Source organism: Medicago sativa, chromosome 8 (assembly GCF_051527215.1).
Source record: "Medicago sativa cultivar Bolivia chromosome 8, Bolivia_mono, whole genome shotgun sequence".
Classification (NCBI taxonomy): Eukaryota; Viridiplantae; Streptophyta; class Magnoliopsida; order Fabales; family Fabaceae; genus Medicago; species Medicago sativa.
In genome coordinates this window covers 65,699,846-65,726,230 of record NC_140756.1, presented here as the reverse complement: position 1 = coordinate 65,726,230, position 26,385 = coordinate 65,699,846, and the positions used below count along the sequence as shown (strand labels likewise).

Sequence of the window (26,385 nt, the reverse complement as noted above, 5' to 3'; positions counted from 1 at the left end):
TCAGTTTATAACTTTTGATCATCTAAAATAAGAGTATTTTGAGCGGTTGTGAGCAATTAAAGGGGTCCAAAAAGGAATTTCCTTGTTCTCTTTGTCTTTGCAAGGTAGATTAGTTGCAAAATATAAAGCCCATAGAATGGTCCTAGCCCAAAGGTTTTTGTGTGAAATATTTATGAAAAATTACTCTTCTCACTTCTCAAATTACTCTTTATTTTATTTTACAAAAGCTTTTGAATATTCTTAAACTATACTTCTAAACTTTTAGTCATAAAAGATGATAAAAATAGTATTTATTTAAACTTTATAGAAGCGGTTTTATTTAGCAAGAAGATTCCAGTTACATGTAGGATCACTCATTGTGATTTGTGATCCCTTTATTACTATACTTTATAACATTAACATAGGTAACTCGCTTAAGCAAATGACCTTTGGTTGTTGCAATCCAAGTTATCACCAGGACTCACTCCCAATATTTGACAATACCTTCTATAAAACCCGATCCGATCGTTAACTCGAGCATCCTGTCCATGCCCGCATTCGAGCCCACCGTTGATTATGTTGGTGATCACACCGTATCCGGGGACCCGTCCGGCTGACCTGTCTGCACCCGATGGCGTCCATCTTCCAGTAATCACATCATGGCTTGATGGCTTGTTTGCTTGAGGGGTCATCCAAAACCATATGGCTGTTTTGAATGATACAGTTGGGTTTGTGGACACTAAATCCGGATTGTTTATCAAATCTTGATTGATGGCTTTTCCCGCTTGACGATAATTGTAGTCGCTGTAAAGGGTCAATATATCCCATTAGTACACTAAACATTTATTTATATTCTTGGCCAAGCACTATAAACACTCATGTACTCCACTAAAATTGGAATTTAAATAGTCACAATACTTACTCAAATATTTTTTTTTTGACAAAGCAATACATATACTTACTCTAGTATAGAAAATAGCTAGTTCTAAAGTAAACTCTAAATAATGATAAATTTTTGGGTTATACTGCCCTTAGGGCACTAGTTAAGGGGAAAAAAAATGGTAAGTTTGTATTGAATTCAGCAACTTTTTAACTTTTCAAAAGTCAAATTTATCACTTTTCACCATTTCTCAATACAACATTTTTAAATTTGTCTTCTTAACCAATGTCCTAAGGGCACTCTTTAACATTTCTCTAAATATTTACATATTTTCAACAAGTGAATAATCTATTTTTTTTACTGAAATTAGTACATGCATAGACAATTAGTCTCTAAAACTAACCATATTTTAAAGTAATTACAAAAATAAAAAGACATTCGATCATATGAGTTCTTTTAAGTCAGTTAATTTAATCCTTAAAATTCTGCAAACTGATAATACATTTTAAATTTTTAAAATCATTCTTCTTTAAAGAATTTTTTTTAGAGAAATGCTAACAAGTGCCCTTTGACAAGTAGTAACTTTTGCACATAAGCTTGTGTAATTATTACTACTATTACATGTTTTTGATTTGTGTTTTCAAGATAAAATTTATTATAATGAATAGCATAACCCAATCTTTAATTGATAATAACATGGTTTGAAATGCTAGACAAGGAAGCTTACTGAGTGAGCTGAATCGGCCCTCTGCCATAGTATCTTTTTTCCTGGGCATTGCGTTCATTGACAAAGCAATATCCCCATGCATATGGACCGTCTGGTGCACTTGACCACCCTCCTGGATGTTCAAAAACATTTGACAAATAATTGATCTTAAATTAGTTATCAGTTAATTTCATGCACTAGGGTTTTGCCTCACAAACAAGATCACTTGGGAGTTGTGACTTCTTGCAAGAAATTAAAAGTATTATCGTGCCATATAAATATCTGATTATTTAAACCATTGTGGTGTCATGGACCTCACACATTAATAACAAAATTCTAACTCATGTTACGTATGATAGTTTTATTTTGAGAAAAAGAATTATAAAAATAAATAAGAGATCAAGAGAATAATTCTATTTATAAATGTTCGGTATATTACATCATTTTAGAGACTATTTAAGTCTCTAAAGAGATCTTTCACTTATGGATCTTGAAACTTTTTTTTTAAGGATTATATATGGAGCTTGAACATATTGACCAAATGAAATTATTATCTTGATCTCTTATTTATTTATTAAAAACTAAGGGGTTAATTCAATCACAGGAAATGGTGGATTACTTTCACGGTTAGTGAAGTGAATATTTTTTTTTAGGGGTAGTGAAGAGTGAATAGATATATTAGGTCGTAAAATAAATTCTATGATCTAGCCTATTTTAGGTCAAGTGTGATTTTAGTGTCTTTAGTGTATTCTAATGAGAGAAAATGATAGGTAAATGATTATAATAAATTATTTTAATCAATATGTATTCGTTAGGCTTTGTAATAGACATTAAATATAAGCAACATGTCATATCATACTTTAAAAAATAATAAGATTAAAGCCTAAAACACAAGTCTTTGATAAATTAAAGATAGTCATGGTTAAACCTTGAAATATTTGGTCTGATCAGCCTCAATATTGTCTCTCAAGTATACAAAATTCAAAATTAAGTATACTCTATACAAAGTTGACATAACCAATTATCTAAACAAAAAATAGATGAGGAATATATATACCGGTGGTTTCATGAGAAGTTTGAGCCAAGAAAGCCGCGAGCTCCCTCTTACGGGTGGTATCATCGCCAGTAGTACCAAATCCATTAAAAGATCTAGCAGCCGCAATGAAACCATCGTAGGTATAAAATCCATGCCCAGGACATCGTGCATCATTTCGATATTTAAGCATTTGATCAAACAAAGAAGGTACAAGCCTTCCAACATCTCCACCACCACCAGTACTAGGTGTTGGTGTCGATGGTGTCGGTGTTGAAGAAGTTTTACACTGGCTCTGACAACCAGCTCCACAATATTGATCAGTGGTGCCACACCAACCAAATTTGCTACAACATAGCCCATTTGGGCAAACAGCTCTATTAGCTTGGCTACCACATTGCTCTGCTTTGGATCCAAGAAAGAGAGGTAGTAAACATAGTATCAAGCAAGATAATTTTGTACTTGCCATTAGTGAAGTGTGTTGATTCTGTTTGGTGTGTGACACGATGAATTAAGGAAGATGTTTATTTATAGATGAGCATTAATGGGATTAATTATTTTTTATGCACTTATTTTCAAAATTGGCTGCTTTCTACGCACTAGACTTATGGTGTCCAAATTTTCTGCGCACTATAAGTGTCAAAAAACCTACTATGTGACTATACGAGAAATATTTCTAACACCTCAAGAATATAAAGTATACTTACAATCATAAACGAGAAATATTTGGATAGTCATAATCTCAAATCAAATTCATTTACATATTTTTTTCTGGTCAAGTATTTACATATTATTTTTATTTAATATATATATATATATATATATATATATATATATATATATATATATATATATATCATTTAGTTACTTCTCCTTATTGTCCTTGCCGTGCTGTTGAACACTTTGATGAATTCAAAGTTCAAACCACAACTTTTATGCTAATGTGGCGAACATAAAATATGCTTTCATAGGATAAAAAATAGATAAACATTATGATATTCTAGAATTTTGTTGAAAGGGTACCTAAAAAATTTCTGAAAAATTATAGATGATATAATATTGCCCTATTTTGTGGATGTGAATATAACGGGATAGACTTAAGAATTCAATCAAATTCAAATCAATTAGTTTAATTTTTCTTTTTAATTTTCTCATTCAAACATAACCAAATAAATATGATATCTATTTGGCTTAGATATCAATTTTTTATCATCTTTTTTTTTTTTTTATACGCCCGTTACGTAAGAGGTTTCTTGGTTGGAAGATCGTTCTTCAACCTTGTGGTACTTGGTTTGAAACTAGCACCAAGAAGCAGAGGAGATATCAATTTTATATGATTCAAAATCAATCACTCAAAATTCAAATCAAGTAATTATATTTTATTAAAAAAAGTCAGAGGTTATGGGCTCAAATTCAAAGAAAAGAATAAATATTAATTTAACAACTAATTACTAATATTTTCTATAAAAAAAAAACTAATTACTAACATTTGCTATAGAAATAAAGTTATTATCTTTAATCATTTTTTTCAAAATATTAGTAGCATTAATTACAAGAATTCCTCAAAATATTGATAGGTTTTAAATTGTATTACCGGTGGATTTAGACCCTTAGTAATTTACTAGGGTCGTGCAAAAGGAAAATTCTATGTAAAGCGAAATTAAAATACGTGAAATTTTGGGAATGAATTGGCACATTTTTGTCCATTTGATCTCTTGTAATTGTTTGATTAACTGCTACATCCAAAATTATAGGAACAGCAACCCCGTTTTTTGTGGCCAGGCATGATTTTAATTGGCCATTTAGTTGTTCGTGAGGCCTTCGCTGCAAAATCCATCGGGAGATATAGCACTACTGCGTGCAAAATACACCTTCAATAATAAATGTTAGCACTACTAGCGCCCAGTCCGCCAATAATTAAAAGAAATTCAAAATGGCTTATCATTATTGGTGGGTAAATCATGCTTGTGTACCGACATCACCCGTTTTCAAATCCGGCCCTTGTATTACAGAAGATTTATATCCGCCAATAACGTGAAAAGCATATGATCGTTGGCCTCTTTACATTAGTGGCGAAATTATATCCGCCAGTAATGTTTTCACACTTATGCAATCTGCATGTAATTTCCAGATTATGCCGGTAATGTTTGACAACTGAGATTTTGAAATTTGTCCATGCATTATTGGCGGAATAATCTGCAAGTAATTACTAACAGATCTGTCCATTAGTAATTAGTGGTAAAAACAAGCCAGTAATGTCCTTTTTTTGGTTCTTCCTTGCATTATTGACGGGAAAATTGCCAGTAACAACGTTATTAGGGACATAGATTTTTTGTCACTGATCCACCATTAACGTACATTACTAACGGATTTTATGCATTACTGAAAAAATATTTCTGCCAGTAATATTAGAAATTCTTGTAGTGTAGTGTTATCTTAAAAATGTTATTTCTAAAGTTATAATAATTGATTACGACCCTTGAATGACATTATCTTTCCCTTACAAAGTAGTTTCATTCCAAGAAGAAATACTAAGGATAATGTCAACATTCTTCAAGAAGCCATCAATCATACGCTAACAAAGGAGGAGGAGGAGGAGGAGGAGGAGGAGGAGGGGATACGAAGACCATGCGTGCACAGGGACACACAAAGAAAACATGAAGACCTTGTGCGATAAGGATATGTGCTGCATTCGGATCAGAAGTAAAAAAATTGAGTGGATATTCGTGTGGATGTGGATATAACCAGATCAACATAAAAATTCAATCAAATCCAAATCAACTAATTAGATTTTTTTTTCATGTTCAAGTTCAAACTGAACCAAACGTGCCAAAAAATTCATTTTATTCAAATATCTCAACAAAAAAAAAAAAAAAAAAAAGCTCAATCCTTAAGAGAGAAATGGGAAATTCATGCAAAGTTAGAAGCACTACCCTATAATAGTGCACGCCGTTGTTTATTAATGACTACAATAAATAAAAAAAAAAAAAAACTTCCCTCAAAAAAAAAAAAAACTTAGGGTCCTTCAACATTTAAATATTGATCAAATTAGTCTCATGAGAGACTAAAATATAAATAAACTCCACTCGTGCAATTGGTACAATAATACACTCATGTGTCATACCCTAATTTTGGACCTAAAAATACTTGCTCAAAATGTTTTTCTATCTTTAATATGTGTCTATTACTCTTGAAGGATTGCCAATTTGCTATTATTTTACACTGATATTTTACCCTGCTTTATCTTCCAATTTTTGCCCCAAAAATCTTTTCAAACTGTGAATTTGTCTATGTCTTCTTACATTTAAAACCATCCAAATGTTTTTCTTGCATATCAAGTCATGTTGAAGTTGTCTCTGATCAGTTGCATGTTTCTCTGCATTTTATTTCAATATTATTTGCAAAATTCATAACAAAGGGGTATTTTAGTCATTTCATGTGTCCAACTTCATTTTTAATCTATGAAATTGCCTCTGAGTCTTTTCAAGTTGTTTGTATAGGTCCTTGATCTAATTCATGTCAAAATCCATTTTAAAAAATTGCATCCGAGGCATTTGGAGTCAGTTTAGTCCCTAGGGGCATTTTGGTCATTTCACACAAAATTTTGACAGAGAGAGGTTACTTTAAAGTACCTCATTTATGTAGCTGGTTCATTTTAGTCCATTTTGAGTTTTTTATTGGTTTCACTTTACGTTTTTTCCAATTTACCAATTTTATTCCAATTTTATTATTAATTGCATTTCAGTCCTTCAAGATTTTAAAATTGCACTTTAGTCCTTTCTTCCATTTTTATTTTCCTTTTAAAAGTCTCTTTCAATTTACGTTTTAGCCCTTTTTCTTAAAATTGCAGTCCAGTCCCATTATTTCTAACAATTGCAGAATGGTCCTTATTTTGTATCAAGTTTGTTTTTTTTTTTTTTAGTTTTGCAGGTTGGTCCTTTAACTTTCAAGAATTGCAAAAGAGTCCCAAGTCCCAAATTAGTCCAAGGCCGAGCCAAACGAGCCCAGTCCAGGTGTCACGAATCCATTGGTCAAGGCAATACACATGTCAGCTATAAATAGGCCACATCACCAATGCACAGGAGAAGAACCATTCATTCAGTGCCAACTCACAAAAAACACCAATTCCATTCTCTCTCCAGAATCAAACAAATCAAACCCAGAAAATTCACCAAGAACACGATGAAGTTCATGAAGAACTTCATCCCCAAATCATGAACCCTAATTTTCCAGAACACTAATCCACACCAATTCATCACAAATCCTCATCAATTTCATCACACAAAACTCAATCCAACAACTACATAATAAAATCAGTTCGAATTAAAACAATTTGTTTCGCAGTTCTCAGAGATTCAAAGTGAATCTTCATCATCGAACTACGATCTCTGCAATTCCAACACCGATCCATCTCAAGGACGAATCAGTGTGATCACAGAGACGAATAAGTGAGAAGAAGAGGAATCGAAGAAAAGAACCAGTTCGATCAATTCACAGAGAAGAAGCATAAGACGAAGAGTGAGAAGACGAAGAAAACTTCGATTTATTTTCGAAGTTTGAATCAAAATATTCATCAAAGACGAAAAGGAAGCTTCAATATCCTTCTCACCGTTCTCTTTGTTCGAATCTCCAATTTCCAACAGATAAACTCATAAAACCTTCTCGTTTCTATTTCAAATCTTCATCGAAGGCTCATAAACATAAATAAACGGTGAAACGAAGTAGATCAACAAATTCCAGAACTTGTTCTTTCGAAAAAAGTTGAAAAAGATTGAAAAAGATTCGAAACCGAAACATCAGACGTAGATCTACAGAGTTCCACCGTTTATTTCTCAAATCTAAGCTCGTATTCGAAATCAGCATGAAAAATAGAGTAGTTTAGGGTTTAGATCCATGTAGATCGGAGAAGATTAGGGTTCCGTCACCGGAATCTTCGCCGGCGGTAGTCAAACCCGCCGGAGAAGACGACGGAGTTTTAGAGAGAAGGGAGAGAAGTCTGAGGCATAGAGAGAGAAAGAAAAGAGTGAAATGACTTTAGACCGGTCTGTTACACTTATATAGGTGTATGAACCAGACCGGTTCGTTTGAACCAGTCTGGTTCACCCCTGGACCTTGAATCTCCACCGTTAGATCTAGGGTTAGCTTTCCTGGATCAATCCTACGTTCCACAAGCTCCCTTGTGATCCAGAATCCATATGTGTGTGGGCTTGGACCTACTTTCTGTACTGGATTTCGTTTTTGCCTATTTTCTTGCTATTTTAATACTGCATATTGTTGTTTACACCACTGTTTCACTTGAAAATTTTGTTAAACTTCCTAAAAAATTTCCTAGTTGTTTTCTTGTATTTTTTTTGTAATTCTTGATCTATTTTACATGATAAATCCTGATTAAAAATATGTGTGGTATTTCTTGTTAGTTGTGTACTATTTTTTGTTAAAATTTGTGAAGTTTTGCATGTTCTTGAGCCTAAAAATCCTTTAAAAATTCTAGAAAATTTCATACATGTTTCTTATCCATTTTGTGATGTTTTTGTGGTGATTTTACATATCAAAAGTTAATAAAAATAATGTGATGATTTTCTTGTTTCTTTGTGATGTTTAGTGTTAGAACTTGTGAAAATATGCATAATTTTGATTCCAATTTTTAGTGTATGCTTGTGAGTTGGGATGTGTGGATTGGGAATTGATTTGTCACTGTTTAGATGTGCTTCTTGCTGTATGTGAATATGTGTGGTTAATTACTTGCTTTACAAGGCAACTTAATGTTTGTTTGTGAAGATAAAGTGCCAAATATGTCTAAACATATCATAATTCTTGAATTGAATGTGTTCTTATAATCCTCACATCATTGACTGTAATAAAACTTTTAGAAAATTGTCATGGTGTGAGAATTATAGGTCATATACTTGTTTTGATGTTATGATAAACTTTAGGCATATGTTGCTACTTTTAGGGTAAGGATCTTATCACTTTTTGTCAAGTTTTTAGTGGTTCTTTTGCTTATAATTTCCATTCTATTATGCATTATGCTACTAACCACTTTACTTCATGTTTCATGCATTCCATAAGCATCTCATCCTCCATCTTATATTCTTGGTCTTTATTTTCTTACACTTTAAAATTCATGCAAAAGTTAGAATGTAAAACCTAGGAATTCTTGTACTTTACCTTATGCTTTTAATTTCTTGCAAGACCATAGAATGTAAACTAGGGCATATGTAAAGGACAATGGACTCTAATGATGTACACCGACACAAGCACCGACAAATGCACACACATCACATGGTTGCTTTAGATGAATGTTTAGGGAATGTATGCTTTAGATGTATGCTTAGGAATCGCGATACTTAGAAAAATTCTCTTTTCCAAAAAATGTGAACAACTTCACTCAAATAATTTTCTACATAAACTTTGGGATCAAAATCCCATTGATTTTCCCTTTATTTTCTTAAACAAAGTCTTAATGAATTCTAACCATACTTAGACCTTTTCTTTGCAAAATAACTAATTCCACCGCACATTTTTTCCAAATCTTATGCCCTTGAGGCCTCTCTCTCTTATTCTTCAAAATCCCATTTTCAAACTTAAAATCAATCAACAAAAACAAAAAACATTTTTGGAAGAGAACTACGGTGGATTTGATCCCTTAAAAGGGTACGTAGGCAAGGAACCAATATTCCTACAATTCAAATAAAATAAAATTCAAACATCTTCTTCTCCCTCTAATTCTTGACTTAGTAAACCTTAGGTGTAAATATCATTTTTCAAATAGTATTTAAAAATAAAGCGCGCGCGTAGAAAGTAAAGACGGTTCCTATAAGATACTATAGTCGTTATGGGTGCCTAACACCTTCCCGTAGCGAAAACAACTCCCGGACCTCGATTCTCAAGGGTTTTTTTCTTATTTTTCCCTTCCCAAGAAAAAATGAGATATCAAAGGTTAAAAAGGTTCAAACTTAATCAATGTTTGACACCCGAAAAACCAAGATAAAACATCATGCACTTTAGCATTTCACTTTTCTTATATGTGAGTTACTCGAGAGGTCATTTGCTTGGAAGATCGCTCCTTAACCTTGTGGTACTCGGATCAAAACTAACATCCAATATGAAATATCAACTTTATCCTTCAAAAAAAAAAAATGAAATATCAACTTTATATCATTTAAAATCAACCACTCAAAATCTGAACCAAATATTTTTTTTTTATAATTTTTTTATTTGAAATAAACTCACTTAATTGTTAATTCTTTATTAATAAACAATAGCATCAATAAGGTGTTCTTAGAATCCGTCATCTTCATCACTCAATTGAATCAATCTTGTATTGTATGCATTTAATTAATAATTTAATTTGGCTTAAAACAAGTTTTAACAAATAAGTGATCCTCTCATCTTAAAAAAAAGGGACCCTCTTTGTCATTTAATTTGATTAATTCAATTGGTTTTAGCTTATTTAGTATCTTGTGTTTTACGTTGATCTTCATTAACGGTCTATTTCTCATTTGTATGTTCGAATAAGTATAATATAAAATAATCATTTTTTCACTTCACCAGCTTTGAAAAATCTAAAAAAATTTGTGTATATATTCACCTCCTCTATATACTATATACATTTGTATCGTCGCATATCGATTCAACAATAGGCATAAACATAAATTATAGGCGCATAGGATTATATTTACTTTTAAAGGAGAGAAAATATGATTGATATGCAAACAACAACAGCCCATTGAGAATTTGGATCTTCTCAGTCTCCTCATTCTCTCTTTCTCCCTCCTTCACCATGATCCTATTTAGCCTACTGGAGCTTAATCGCATTTTTCTTATCATGTGAAAATCATAGCACTGATCCACCTTAAATGGTGCATCTATAAAAGCCTATCTCATCAATAAATTCCATAAGCTACTTTTCACTCATCAAAATGAACTTTTAGAGCATCCACAATGGGAGAGTCTTAAACATTTAAGACCTGGTACCTAATAGGTACCCCATTGTGGAAACAAAAATTTGAGGGTCTTAAAAGATGCAAGGTCTAAATTAAGAACTCATTTTTAAATGGACCCACATCACATTTTTATTAAAATAATAATTTTTATGGTTTTTTTTTATTAAAATATGACCGTTACACTTTTGTACCGTTGCATCTTTTCATTGCTCTGCACCGTAGACATATACATACATATACATATACATATATATATATATATATATATATATACTGCTAACTTATTTATATATATATGGGAGTAGACTTGCTAACTTACACCTTCATGATTTTGGGTGGGAGTAAGTTAGCGGCCCCCTATATATATATATATACATTCCTCTGCGTACAGTACACATATATCCTTGTCTTGTTTAATTTCTACAAAATATATTCCTCTCTGTATTGTACAATTTCTACAATGAATCCAAACCAAAATAATTTCTACAATTTCATGTCTAATTTTCAATCTCCTCCTAATCCAAATTTTCAAAATACTCCAAATTTACAAAATCCACTCTTTAATTCAAATTCACAAAACAACCTAAATATTGACAATTTTCCATTTTGTAGTCCTCCATATCAAATTCCTATGTTTCAATCCTCACCTTCTATCCCCACATTTGATCAAGGAACTTCAATGAGTATTGCTACAGAACAAGAAACAACATCTCAAGCGTCTCAACAAATTCAAAATCCATCATTTTCCTCTCAAGTTGGGTTAGATAATATTGAGGTTAATGATGAAGAAAAACCAACAGCTCAGATTTCTTCTAAAGAAACAAAAACAAAGGAGAAAATATTTGGCAATATTATTATTAATTATTTTTCAAACTTTAATTATTTTTCAATTTTTTAATAAACTACGGTTGATATAAATTTTGTAACTTTATATTTTAATCAATTTAATATTATAAAATAGACAGTGTATTAAATAAATAATATTGGTGGGACCCAATTAGACCTTTTGTTTAAAAGGTCTCCATTGGAGTGGTTGAGTACCTATTATGTACTATTGTTAAAAAATTATTAAAAAGTGATGTGTCAATGTGGGACCCATTTAAGATCGCAAAGATGAAAGTCTCCATTGTGGATGCTAGATGTTAACATCTAGACTCATGCATGTTGAGAGGTCAATGTTTTTTCTTTCTTTCAGAAGCTTATTTCTTCTTTTCTTGTCTAGATTTATCTCAACTCTCCTTCTCAGTGTCACATGTGCATCTAATCTAATAGAATAGTTCACTACAGTGAGAATTTTTGAACCCAAGTGTCCTTTTTTTTTTCTTCAGAAAAATCCAAGAGTTAAATAGTAAGTTTTTTTTATTACGCTTAATAGCATAAACTCTTCACATCCATCCTTTATAATTTCTTCCATATGATTTTTCGTTAAATTTTTGGATTAATTTTTTAAATAAGTCTACCATTGACCCGGTCTGGTTTATAAAAACCGCCAAGTCATTGATTTTCACCAGTTTTGGCCGAGCCATACCGGTTTCCACTGGTTTGAAAATATGACCGATCTGTAATGCAACACAAACTGTGCCACCCTCCGATTTCTAGCCGGTCCGATTTTTAAAACTATCGTAAAGGATACAAACTTGGATCATGGAGTACATATGGCTCTCATCATAACTTGTTTATTTGGGCATACATTTATGATTAATATATTATATTATATATTTATATACAACAATAACTAAATCTTATCTTACTAAATGAAGTCGCCTTCATGTTTAGCGGTTTATATTTTTTATATATATTTTTTTAAATTTCCTTTGATACAAAATTTTGAGTTTTAAATTTCTAATTTAAATTGTTTAACTCTTGGACCGACCAAAACACCCATTAATAAAACTCCCTCTGTATCTTTTTTCTGTACCATATCACATGAAGGGAGGATAAACCTTAATTACCAAAATAAATAATTATTCTTAAACACTCTTTTTTTCATAGCTCCAATCTACACACCCATGTGGCATTAAGTGTATTTTGGTAGTTTCATCTTACAACCACACAATCTCTTCTCTCTTTTTGTGCACTATCAATCTCTTCCTCTTCTCTCTTTTATCCCTGAATAGTGACCTCACCACACCATCGTCATCGATCTGTCACCACCACCAGTACGTGAATTACAACCCCTTCTCCATCTCTGCTTTTTGTCCATCACCACCACCGTGTGTTTTAGTTTCCTTTTTTATCTGATGTGCTTTGTTTGTTTCTCGCAGGCAGCGATCAGATCCACACTAAAAAGTGCAAAACAGAGAGAGACGAGACGACGAGGATGAGATGTGCGCCGGCGACCACGGGGTAGAGTGGCGTTCGGAGAAAAAAGAGTAGGAGAGAGAGGGAGAGGGAGGGAGGGAGAGAGAGAGAGAGGGAGAGAGAGAGAGAGAAGGCAGACCAACATGGTGTCGAGGTGGAGTTGAACGACGACGATACGGATTCCGACGATGGCTAGAGAGAGGGTGAGGTCAGTGGTGGGTGTGGCCAGTGATGGTAACCAGTGAGGGAGAAAGGGTGAAGGAAGAGAGAAAAGAGATATGAGGGTGAGAGACAAAGTTGCTGACTATATTTGTGCGTTGAGGGCACTTGAACATGTGTCACATCTGTGTGCGGGGGTCAAAAGGTGTATGTCACAGGAAGACTTACCCGTATTGGATATCGATACTCTAAGGATACTTACGGATTACATATCCATGAAGTATCAAAATTAATTATTTTAATTTAAAAAAAAATATATTTATCGAATACTTATAGGATAGTCCATAGATACACAATGATGCTTATAAAATACTTTAGATATACGTAACCTAGAAAAGATGAAGGGTAAAAGAGTGAGACAATATTGTAAAAATTCAGTGCAGATGTATATGATTTAATTTTAGATATGCATCGATAAAATTGTTTTTTGATGAATGACTTAAAATTATATTTCTTGTGGATGAGGGTAACGAGAGAGAGGAGATTCAAATAATCAAGATTAGACAAAATTTGTGTTGAGTTCTTTTAATAATGTTTATGTTGATATCCTAACATATGAGTGAAAATATAATATGATTTATATGAAAACTTTACATTTTTTTTTATTTCAATCACATGTATTATTTTTTAAAAATTGTTGACTTTTATAATAATCAAATCATAGAGTAATCAATGCTTATTTTCTTCAAGTATTTTACATGCATATAAGTTTTAGTATACAAATTTTATTAACGTATTTTAGCCATATCGTCTTCTAAATTTTAAAAAATTTGTGTATCAATGTGTCCAAATCGTATCGTACCTATACCTGTACCACTTATTGTCATAGACTATACGTCTAGCTTTTTAGTCATAAATGAAGATAAAAATACTAAATTATTTTATTTGAACTATATTGAAGCCGTTTTATTCAGCAAGAAAATTCCAGTTACATATGTAGGATCATTCATTGTGATCCCTTTATTATACTTTATATTACAACATTAACATAGGTACTTCGCTTAGGCAAATGGCCTTTGGTTGTTGCAATCCAAATTATCACCGGGGTTCACTCCCAATATTTGACAATACCTTCTATAAAATCCGACCCGATCCTCGACTTTAGGATCCTGACCGTGCCCGCATTCGAGTCCGCCGTTGATTATGTTGGTGATCACGCCGTATCCAGGGACCCGCCCTGCTGAGCTGTCAGAAGCAGATGGCTTCCATCTTCCAGTAATCACATCATGGCTTGATGGCTTGTTTGCTTGAGGGGTCATCCAAAACCATATGGCTGTCTTGAATGACACGGTTGGATTTGTGGACACTAAATCAGGATTGTTTATTAAATCTTCATTAATGGCTTTACCCGCTTGACCATAATTGTAGTTGCTGTAATAATGGGTCAATATACCATTAGTAAACTAAACATTCATTTTTCTTGGTGAAGCACTAATAAACACTCATGTACTCCACTGAAATTTGAATCAAAATAGTCACAGTATTGTGCCTTTGCAACAAAATAAAAGTAGTCAAAATACTTTAGTATAAATTGCTCCTAAAGTTTTTGCTCCTAAGGTTTCTATCAAACTCTAAATAATGATGTTTTCATGCAAGTTATTAATGAGTGAATAACCAACTTTGTCACTAAAATTACATGCATAGACTACTAGTCTTTAAAATTATCTAAATTTCAAAATAACTACAAAAATAAATAAATAAATAAATTTGATCACATAAATTCTTTTAAGTCAGTTAATTTACTCCTTAAAATTGTTTTAAATAAACTTTTCAAAAGAAAAGTATCAAATGAGAAATTATTATAAATTTAAGTGTGTACTAATGACCATTTTATAATAATCGTTCTTGAGAGGATTTGAACTCCAACTCCAAGTTTATAAACTCAAAAACTCTTACCAGTTAACTAACAAATAAGAAAAAAAAAATTTGTTTCAAATAAACTAATGGTCATATTAACTTGTGCCTTAAGCTAATTATAAAATAAATTTCATATTTAAATTAGATAAGTTTTTAAGATATTAAATACACAAATTTTTAGATTATATTCCTATATATATTTGACTATGTCTTTAGGGTATATTTTCCATAAACTAATATGATAGAATATTTCCAGTTTCAAAATTCTTTCTAGTTCTGTTAACCATAGATTAGAAATTGTGTCTTTTTATGGGGTGTGGTTTGAAATGCTAGGTGAAAGAAGCTTACTGAGTGAGTTGAATTGGTCCTCTGCCATAATATCTTTTACCAGGAGCACATGGCCAATCTCCGGGTGTACAAAAATCTCCTTGAGCATCCTTTTCGGTGACAAAGCAATATCCCCACGCATATGGTCCGTCTGGTGCACTTGGCCACCCTCCTGCATGTTCATAAACATCAGTTAATTTTATGCGCTATAGTATTGCCACACAAACAAGATTAATCGTGACTTTTTGCATGAAATTAAATGTATGAATATGACATTATCTATACCGACACTTACCAACAAAAGTGTGGTTTCATGGAAATCAGTTTAACGTACGATCTCGCACATTAATAGCAAAAATCTAACTCATTGTACGTTATCATAAATTGTTTTTGAAAAAAAAAAATTATGTAAATTTTTTAATAATAAGAGATCAAGAGAATACCCCTAAAAAAATGAGATCAAGAGAATAACTCTATTTATAAAAATGTACGGCATCCAAAATTCATTAAATATCTTAGGAGATTATTTTGGTTTAAAAGAGATCTTATATCACTTAAGATGTTGAACATATTTCAAGAGTTTGATTCAATAGTAAAAAGACATGTTTGGACTCAAAGGGTTTAGGGTTCGAGCCTTGCTACCTTTTGAAGGGAAGTATATTCTTTCAGTTATATGAAATCTTCACTGTCTAGGACCCTAGTCCATCTCTTTACCCTAAATTTCTATTAGCAAAAAAGGAAATTACTTTCTTAATATTTTATTAAAATCAAAGGGATTAAACTATCTAATTCAATTAGATAAAATAGTTGGTTAATTATCTTCACAATTAGTAGTAAGAATAGACCAAGCTTGACTAATATAGGGAATACGATATAGTCTATGCCAAGTTTAGGTTTGATTTAGAAAAAATAGAGAATACTAAGACTTGAAGTCTATTTAATTAAAAAGACCATGTAACATGCATAAAAATAACATTTTTGACCTATTAAATCGACTTACTTAAGTTAATATGTATAATATAATATATTTTATCCTCTAAAAAAATTATATTTCTATTATTACGTACTATATAAATATTTTTGTATTAAACTATATATCAATTTGCAATCAAACTCGGTAATCTAAATATATTAGCATATTGAGTTTTTTTTCTTCATATTTAAATATATTCTTCTAAACTAGCTAGAATTGAAATATGATGTCATATCAAGTCAAATTCTCTAAAACATCAAGTTAAATATATTAAAGTGAAATCATTATATGATGCACAAATGAAACGAGTTTTATATCATGCTTAAGCTTCTTTTCATTATTGGATCAATAAATCTTACCAATGGATCACATATGATATCATGTGACTTTATTGATCTAATGATAAGATATATTTGTATAAGATTAATTTATTTGTGGCATAGCCTCAAAATGGAGCATAAAATCATTGATATTATAGTTTGTTGGTGTGTTAAGATAATTATATTACTTATTTAATTTAACGTTAATATATAGTAGATGTTGAATAGTTTTTAGAAATATAAATTATTTATAAATGAAACCATTTTTTGCTTTCTCGCCTTATAATTAAATATACTATTTTTTTTTTTTTTGTAAGCAAATGTATTCTATGTAAAGTAGGTATATCCAATTAGCTAAATAAAAAAATAGAATAACAAATATACCGGTGGTTTCATGAGAAGTTTGAGCCAAAAAAGCAGCAAGTTCCTTCTTACGGGTGGCATCATCACCAGTAGTACCAAATTCATTAAAAGATCTAGCCGCAGCAATGAAACCATCATAGGTATAAAATCCATGACCAGCACAACGTTGATCATTTCGATATTTAAGCATTTGATCAAACAAAGATGATGGAATAATACTTCCAACATCTCCACCACCACCTGTACTAGGTGTTGGTGTTGATGGTGTCGGTGTTGGAGAAGATTTACATTGGCTCTGACAACCAGCTCCACAGTATTGATCAGTGCTACCACAAAAGCCAAATTTGCTGCAACATAGCCCATTTGGGCAAAGAGCTCCATTAGCTTGACTACCACATTGCTCAGCTTTGGCTACAAGAAAGAGAGGTAGTAAACATAGTATCAAGCAAGATAAGTTTGTATTCGCCATTTTTGAAGAGTGGAGTCGGTTTGGTGTGTGACATGAATGAGGTAAGATGTTAATTTATAGATGAGCATTAATGGGATTGATTGTTTTTTTGTGTACATATTTTTTCAAAATTGGCTGCTTTTTGTGCACTTGACTTTATTTACACAATGAAGGTTTGAGTGTTAAATTACCTACTAATTAGTGTGACTGTATATAGTAAGTAAAAGGTTTAGTCAAAAAGATTTCTTAGTGTGACTATTATTATCAAGAGTACCAAAACGCAAATGAACAAAGAGTACAAGAAAGTACTCAACAAAAAGCAGTATAAACAACGAAAAGAAAGAAGAACATCGGAACCAGAAGCATCCTGCTGGGAGGAGTAACATAAAAACTGACAATCGCCTAGACCAAACACAAGAAGAACATATTTACGCACAACTTTATGATTTAACTCTTCGAGCATTTCTTCCTTCAAAAAAAAAAAACTCTTCGAGCATTTTAAATACTTAAGAGTTGCATGTATCTTATGGTGAATTCTCTTACGATTGAATCAATTCAAATGTACAATCACATGCTTAAGGAATTTAAACGTTTTACCGCTCCAAATAATTAGGTAGTTTAATTGATTTATGAGTTATACTAACTTGTGTTCTTATGACACAGGTTAAAAATTTTACAAATAGTAAAATTTTGATAAATAAATTAACACAATTTTCAGTAAATAAGTTTTATCTTTGGTATTTTAACATGTGCTCTAATAGCTAGCGCATGCTAGCATTTCCTTTGATTCATTGATATTTTTCTCCACATACAGGGAAGAAAAACTATTTACTTCCTTTGGTCTCAATTATAAACAAAAAATCATTTTTTTTAAAATTCATTGAATAACTAATGTATTTAATTTGTAATAAAGAATAAATAGATTAGTTATTCAATAAACTTTAATGAAATGTTTTTTGAATAATTTTTTGGTATTACACAATTTTCGGTAGACAGAAGATTATTTTGGTATTTTAGACGACTTGTATGTGAGAAGAAAATTGTGTTGTAATTTAGTAAGAGACAAAAAAATTTAAGTTTTTGTCATATCTCTTACCTCTAAGTTTGTTTTGTCCCTAAACAAGTTTTATAAATCAAACATTATACAACTGAAATTATCATGTTCACCGTTTTTTTAACAGATGAAACATGCCTTTTAATGATATTTTCCGAAGGATACCTTTTAATGATATGTGATTTATAACTGAGACGGATTATTTTTTTTATTAATTTAATGTTGGGTCACAATCCACAAAAGAATTTATTATTTGAAGTAGTCGGGCCAATGAGATCGTCCTTGCCGGGTCGTGAGGTGTTGTACACTTTGACGAATTCAAACATGAAATTTATACTTATTAGAGATTTTTTTTTTTTTTCAAGGATGGATAAACAATTAGAGATGAATGGATGATCTAAGATTGCCGTATTTTGCGGGCGGATGTCGAAGACATGAATAAAAACCAAACCAATGATGAGATTAACTTGAAAATTCAATAAAAACCAAATTAATTAAAGGGTCATGTTAACCGGTGCACTCGGGGCACTGATTAAGGAACCTAAAAAAGGAAATTTTAAAATAAAAATAACACTTGTTATGTTTTTTAGAGGTCGACACAACACAAGTTCCAATATACTCCCTCCGTCTCTATATCTAAACACCCATTTGACTTTATTTTTGTCCCTAAATCTAAACTCCTTTTCAAATTACTAGATGCATTTATTATTATTTTCCTAAACATACCCCTAATTAATACTACTAACTTATCTTGAAATTTAAAAAGTCAAATTTAATACATATACAAACAAAGGACAATATGGTAATATTAACACACAAAACAGACATAATAATTACACTGACAACTTTTCTTAAGAAATGTGAAAAAAGTAAAGAGAGGTTACATTAAGGGACGGATGGAGTAATACTTTGTACATTTGATTCCTTAACCACTGCCCCGAAGCCCTCGGGACACTGGTTAACATTTCCCTTAATTAAATTAGTAGCTTTCTTATGTTTGGAATCAAATTGAAAAAATATCCAAACTAATTAAATTATAGTAGTCCTTTTTGTTTTTTATTTTTTGAAAGAAATATTAACTTTTTTTTATGTTTGGAATTGAATTGAAAGGAAATAGATTAATTTATGTTATTACTGGGTAAGAAAATATTTTAAATAGGTTCTTAAAAAATATAAAGCTACTTTTGTTAACAAAAAAAACTACTTTTTCAATCATCTAGAACATGCAAACCTGTGCTATGAAGTTAGTGTAAATTAAGTGAAAACGTGTATTGTGAAATTGAAATTAAGGATATCACTGTATGAAGAAAAAACTATATAGATTTGGCGTTGATTTCTCTCCCATGCACCATGCACGGTTCAAGCTAGAAATACTTTCTTGTTCCTTCTATGAAAAATAAATAATATTTTCTTGTTCCCAATCCTACACGTAACGTTTTTGATATTATCTTTGACAATTTCAAACCAGACAAGATTAAAATGTGACCGCTATGGTTATACACTACAATTTTGTGTTAGATATAAGACACGGCACTCCCACTACAATCGGTTCAAAAAGGTGACAATTTTGCATCCCATGCATAAACGATGCAGTGCACCTGTACTGGGATATACCCGTAATACATGGCGAAATTTCGTATTGGATATGCGTATTCACACAGTGGGAGCTTTATTTTATTTTTGTTACATATACTTAAATATTTAGAGTGTTATCACACGTTTATTATAAACAAATTGATTATCCAAGAGCGTTTAGATGAGATGACTTGATTTTGTCTAACTTAACTTAGATCTAGAATTTGAATCCAATATTGAGCATGTAACAACGTTAAAATTTTTAAGGAGAGTTTACCACAAATTATTGTTGATTAAGTCCTTCAGATGACATGGTATCAACATCATTAATTATGAAAGAATGCGACATTAACGTGCAATAAACGGGCAAGATATTCAGACAAAAAAAAAAAGGGGGCAACATGGTTCCTGATCACAAAAAACAAAAATAGAAAGAAAATAAAACTCGAATTGGTTCATTTGTGTCGACATTCAACCGTAAATTTGTTGTGTGGATTTGAGTCAAATTGTCACATTAGAGCTAAGGTTGATTGCATGGCATAGCTAAGCAATTAAGACCTACAGTGAATTTGGTTAAAATAATTCGTCCTACAAAGAAAATGGTGAATACTGATCGATGATAAAATCCTAAAAAGATATATTAGTTGACTCAAAAAAGAAATATTAGTCGATGATTCCACGCAAACAATTACACCAAACTCAACTATAAAAGCGTCGCTCCACGCCACGCCTCATATATGATTACTTTTTTATACATTTTCTCACACTCTTCTCTCAAGTACAAACACTCACTTGGGCATCAGAGCATTTACCTGTTTTGCAGGTTCATTCCCCTATGTACACAAACAAACCTCCGTCGCAATGGAGCTCTTCCTTCGTCGTACCAGGTCTTCATCAACACGAGCTTCGAGATTGTGTCATTCTAGTTTTGTTCCAATGAATAGACAACTAAAAAGTTATACACAAAGTACAATAGTATACGTTATATACCATAATTTGTACAATAGTACAAGATCGTGTAGACATCATCTACAAATAATACAAGATCATAGAGACAATTTTTGCAACAAGACAAAGTTGTGAAAAATTGCTCTCAACAATAGTACTCCCTCCGTCCCGGTATATTTGAGCCAGTTTGGTTTTTCACACAGATTAAGAAAAATGTATAAATAAAGGGGAAAATAGAATATATTGAATTGGGAATGATGAAGGTAGTATTAATTAGAGTTATATTGTATTGGGAATGATGAAAATTGTATTGAAAATTGAAATGACTCAGTTATTTTGGGACACATTTTTTTAGTAAATGGGTCAGATATTCCGGGACGGAGGGAGTACAAGTCAATACAATGGCTCTCTTTTTAAAGAATATACTCTACAACGTTCAAATCATGTTGTACCTGATGTGTAGACAGCAACCGCAACACCGCAACTTTAAATAATAACAAACCAGATTCTGCAAAACAAACTAAAAAGTAAACCTATATAATCACGTTAGTATTAACCTGAGGCGTCACGAAGACTGTCCTTGGAATTTATCCGCCTCAATGTGCGCAAACTCCCCAGGATTCAACAGGTCCTTCTCCTAGTTATGGAGGTTACAGAACAGCAAGAATAATAATTTTATCAGGAAGATGTTTATCTCAGGAAAGTAAAATTGGAAGAGAAGAAAAACAAAGTTGTGAGGTATCGGTTTTAATTTTTGTTGCTACTGATCAAAACTTGAGAAGAATAGTGCTTAACTTGTATATTTCACACGTGAAAAGAAGTTTATAATATATCAGCAAGTACCTGCTTAGTCATGCTAGAATAAAGGCATAATAATAGCTCAAAGTTAACGTTGTGAAGAAAATGGTAACAGCCTTGACTTAGTAAGCAATTTAAATGTGCTTTAATAATAGTTATTTGCAATGACTCAGCAAATGAATTATTTAAGAAATGGCAACATAGTAGCACATGATCAGTATGACAATATAACTTTTGAAATATAAAAAATTACAACAATCCCCCACATATTTCAAAAGTTAAAATAAAGAATTTTCCTGAGTAAACATCGGTAGATGTAATGCATCGGAACAGTATAGCAAGTTATGGAACCCGTCCTAGACTAGTAAGACTTAACACACAGTGAATTGGTTTAGCAAGCTATGGAACCCAAGACACTTGTTATGTGTTAGAGGTCTCACAATCACATTACACCCCCCACAATTCATGTTGTTACGCCGTTGTGCGCTATTAGGCCATGCGCGTGCCTGGTATTCATGAGTGCTCTAGAGACCCGCCACGGTCTCATGCAAGCGGCCCCACTTGACACTCATATAGGTGATTCCATCTAGTGCATGCTCCAACCACACACCACCCATAAGGGCTTATGGTAATCATTAAAAGCTTTTTAAGCTTACCCATCAATTTTATATAGATTAGCACTCTCACATCCAATATCATACACCATAGGAAAAGGACGAAAAGTTTCAGTGCTAACAGAACTAACAAGTAACTTGTTTTTCCCATTGAACCTTCTTCATGGGATCTCCAATCACAAAGGTTGGGTTACCATTACTTATCGTTTTCAATTGGCTCAAGTCCCATTCCCCTCGATGTTCCACATATTAATTTCATCCCTAGAGGCTTTGTCAGTGGATCGGCTAGATTCACTTCTGACTTCACATAATCGATCGATATAGTTCCATATTTTTGCAATTGCTTTACTATATTATGTCTCAGACGTACATGTCTATTTTTGCCATTGTAAGATGTATTCTTTGCAATAGCTATAGCCGATTGGCTATCACAATGAATTGACACTGATGGTGTTGGCTTTGTTCCTAAAGGAATACTTGCCAAAAAAATTCTTAACCACTCAGCTTCACCTACCAGTCAACTCAAGAGCTACAAACTCTGACTCCATAGTTGATCTAGCAATTATTGTTTGTTTAGCTGATCTCCATGTAATCGCACCACCACCTAGTGGGAATACATAACCACTAGTAGATTTTGTCTCATCTGAATCAGAGATCCAGTTAGCATCGCTATACCCTTCTAGTACAGCGGGAAATCCACTATATACAATACCATAATTCATGGTACCTTTCAAATATTTCATAAGTCTAGCAAGTGCCTGCCAGTGATCCTGACTCGGGTTATGAGTATATCTACTCAAACGACCTACTGCATATGCAATATCAGGTCGAGAAAAATACATCAGATGCAGTAAGCTCCCAATTACTTGAGAATACTGATTCTGGTTAACAGGATCACCTCTATTTTTCACTAATTTAGAGTTAGCATCATAAGGGGTACTCACAGGATTAGAGTCAAAATGACCAAACTTTTTAAGAAGTTTCTCAACATAATGTTGTTGGGATAGTATTGTACTATCACCCTTCCTTATGATTCTTACTCCTAAAATAACACTTGCTTCGCCCATGTCTTTCATATCAAACTTAGATGAAAGAAAAGATTTAGTTTTGATTACAATATTAATGCAAGTACCAAAAATGAGCATGTCATCCACATATAAGCATATAATAACATGTTCTCCATCCAAAGATTTAACATAAACACATTTATCAACTTCAATAGAGGAGAAACCATCACTAATCAAAATTTCATTAAATTTTTCATGCCATTGTTTTGGTGCTTGTTTCAAACCATATAAAGATTTAAGGAGTTTACACACCTTTTTCTCTTGACCAGAAACTACACATCCTTCAGGTTGAGCCATATAAATTTCCTCTTCTAAATCGCCGTTTAAAAATGCAGTTTTTACATCCATTTGATGTATAACAAGTTTATAAATAGAAGCTAAAGCTATTAAAATCCGAATTGAGGAAATTCTCGTTACCGGAGCAAAAGTATCAAAATAATCAATGTTTTCTTTTTGAGAAAAACCTTTTGCAACTAAACGAGCTTTGTATTTATCGATTGATCCATCAGGATTATATTTTCTTTTAAAAATCCATTTGCAACCAATAGTTTTTGATCCTGGAGGTAAATCGACTAAAATCCAAGTTTTGTTTTTGGTAATAGAATCAATTTCAGTTTTAATAGCTTCTTTCCAAAATTTTGAATCAGAAGAAGAAATAGCTTCATGAAAATTTTTAGGCTCATTATCAACAAGATAGATATAAAAATCACTTCCGAAGGATGTCTCTTTTCTTTGTCGTGTACTTCTCCTTAATTCCTCATTAGGACCTTCAAAATTAATTTCTAAAGGTTGCTTAGAGCTACCTTCAGATTTAGATTTCAAAGGAAAAATATTTTCAAAAAATTCAGCATTCTTAGTTTCCATAATTGTATTGCAATCTAAAACATCACTTTTCAAGACAAGAAACCTATAGGCAGCACTATTTTGAGCATATCCTATAAACATACAATCAGATGTTTTAGATCCTTACTTTCTTTTCTTAGGTTCAGGTAACATGACTTTAGCAAGACACCCCCACACTCTTAAATATTTCAAGTTAGGTTGATGACCTCTCCAAAGTTCATATGGTGTCTTACCGGTAGTTCTATGAGGTATTCTTTTAAATTAGTCACCCAAATCTTAACTTGCGGTCACAGTTCTAGAGATAAATTCCAAGATTGTTGTACCTGATGTGTAGACAGCAACCGCAACACCGCAACTTTAAATAATAACAAACCAGATTCTGCAAAACAAACTAAAAAGTAAACCTATATAATCACGTTAGTATTAACCTGAGGCGTCACGAAGACTGTCCTTGGAATTTATCCGCCTCAATGTGCGCAAACTCCCCAGGATTCAACAGGTCCTTCTCCTAGTTATGGAGGTTACAGAACAGCAAGAATAATAATTTTATCAGGAAGATGTTTATCTCAGGAAAGTAAAATTGGAAGAGAAGAAAAACAAAGTTGTGAGGTATCGGTTTTAATTTTTGTTGCTACTGATCAAAACTTGAGAAGAATAGTGCTTAACTTGTATATTTCACACGTGAAAAGAAGTTTATAATATATCAGCAAGTACCTGCTTAGTCATGCTAGAATAAAGGCATAATAATAGCTCAAAGTTAACGTTGTGAAGAAAATGGTAACAGCCTTGACTTAGTAAGCAATTTAAATGTGCTTTAATAATAGTTATTTGCAATGACTCAGCAAATGAATTATTTAAGAAATGGCAACATAGTAGCACATGATCAGTATGACAATATAACTTTTGAAATATAAAAAATTACAACAAATCATTCTTGACAATGTTCAAATTACTCTTGACTCCAACACTTAGCAAACTAGAACATACACCACAACTACGCAAGAAATATTGAGAAACACTCACATTTGTTTTAGAGAAACAAATTTGCTAAGTTGGAGTATGTAAGAAATTTAGAAATTTTCGTATACTTTAATAGAATGATCAAACACTTGTATCAAGTTTCACTACAAAAAAAACACTTGTATCAAGCTAGAAATTATCTTATCCTTTTTGTGAGCGTAAATTTATATTCACATCAAACAACATATTAATTTCATAGTTGTAAATCCTTAAAGAACTAAGTTTGAAGCCATATTCTTTTGGTAGACAAAGGGACTAGTTGAGTCAGAATTCTTTGTAGTAAGAAATCTAAGATATTGTTAGGCAGACAATATTATAATGGATTTAGAAGTAAGGTAGACATATAATGTATTCATAATCTTTGGAATAAGTTAGTTGTAAATCCTTAGTAGTTAATAATATGTTTGAAGCTTTCTATTACTCGTCTTACCTAAATCTCATCATTGTTCCCTAGACTATGCTTAAGATGGGTGTCCATACTAGTTAATAACATTGATGAAAATACAATCTAGTAAAATGGGGATTGTGTAAAAACATAAGATAGCTTATGGAAAACTAAGTTATAGTTGAATGTACAATTGCTTTAGTAGTTTTGGTAGGATATTTATTCTTTAACAGTCCTCAACTTGGAATAGATATTGGTCATTCTTAACTTGTTGATATAAGGTGGGTGGGAATAGATATTGACCCTTACCATTTTAGTAAAAAAGTAAATTTTAAAATAATTAAAAATATAGAACAATATCTACCACACAAATAATCAATTTTATAATACGACAATGACGGCAAACTTAGTTAGTAAGGAGTTGACTCACTCTTAAAGTCGTGAGTTCATCTTCCATTGTTGATGTGACGATCTCTTTGATGGATGATATGTAAATACTCCTATAAATGCTCTTTTAGCGTTGATGTATGCTCCACCATAGTGAGCTCCAAGAGCTCAAGTTACCCAAACCCTTTTTTTATAATTTAGGAATAACTAATTATATATAATTCATAAAAATAACTTATATTTTTTGTAATATGGTTCTCTACAAAAAATTGTCACTAAAAAAATGATAGTTTCAAGTTTCAATGCAATATGAACCTCTTAAAATGATCAAAAGGTGGACAT

General features: G+C 32.0%; 2 protein-coding genes across 2 annotated transcripts; both read right to left on the bottom strand.

Annotated features, from left to right (window-relative positions):
• Positions 1-289: 289 nt before the first annotated feature.
• Positions 290-3,098, bottom strand: LOC146900592 (endochitinase-like). Its single transcript, XM_085737694.1, has 3 exons — positions 2,623-3,098; positions 1,587-1,698; positions 290-783 (listed from the first exon to the last, which is right to left on the bottom strand). The coding sequence occupies exons 1-3, from the start codon at positions 3,065-3,067 to the stop codon at positions 414-416; spliced, it is 927 nt and encodes a 308-aa protein (XP_085593820.1). The 5' UTR covers positions 3,068-3,098; the 3' UTR covers positions 290-413.
• Positions 3,099-13,943: 10,845 nt separating this feature from the next.
• On the bottom strand, positions 13,944-17,402 carry LOC146900591 (endochitinase-like). Its single transcript, XM_085737692.1, has 3 exons — positions 16,926-17,402; positions 15,270-15,420; positions 13,944-14,435 (listed from the first exon to the last, which is right to left on the bottom strand). Exons 1-3 carry the CDS (start codon positions 17,371-17,373, stop codon positions 14,066-14,068), a joined length of 969 nt encoding a protein of 322 aa, XP_085593818.1. The 5' UTR covers positions 17,374-17,402; the 3' UTR covers positions 13,944-14,065.
• Positions 17,403-26,385: the final 8,983 nt, after the last annotated feature.

Bases quoted from the DNA above. Each gene is read 5' to 3' on its own strand.
- LOC146900592 (XM_085737694.1), bottom strand. From the start codon at position 3,067: ATGGCAAGTACAAAATTATCTTGCTTGATACTATGTTTACTACCTCTC. The intron at 1,699-2,622 runs GTATATATATTC...TTGAACATCCAG, and splicing joins AACTTCTCATGAAACCACCG to GAGGGTGGTCAAGTGCACCA. The intron at 784-1,586 runs GTAAGCTTCCTT...GACCCTTTACAG, and splicing joins GGGCCGATTCAGCTCACTCA to CGACTACAATTATCGTCAAG.
- LOC146900591 (XM_085737692.1), bottom strand. From the start codon at position 17,373: ATGGCGAATACAAACTTATCTTGCTTGATACTATGTTTACTACCTCTC. The intron at 15,421-16,925 runs GTATATTTGTTA...ATGAACATGCAG, and splicing joins AACTTCTCATGAAACCACCG to GAGGGTGGCCAAGTGCACCA. The intron at 14,436-15,269 runs GTAAGCTTCTTT...CCATTATTACAG, and splicing joins GGACCAATTCAACTCACTCA to CAACTACAATTATGGTCAAG.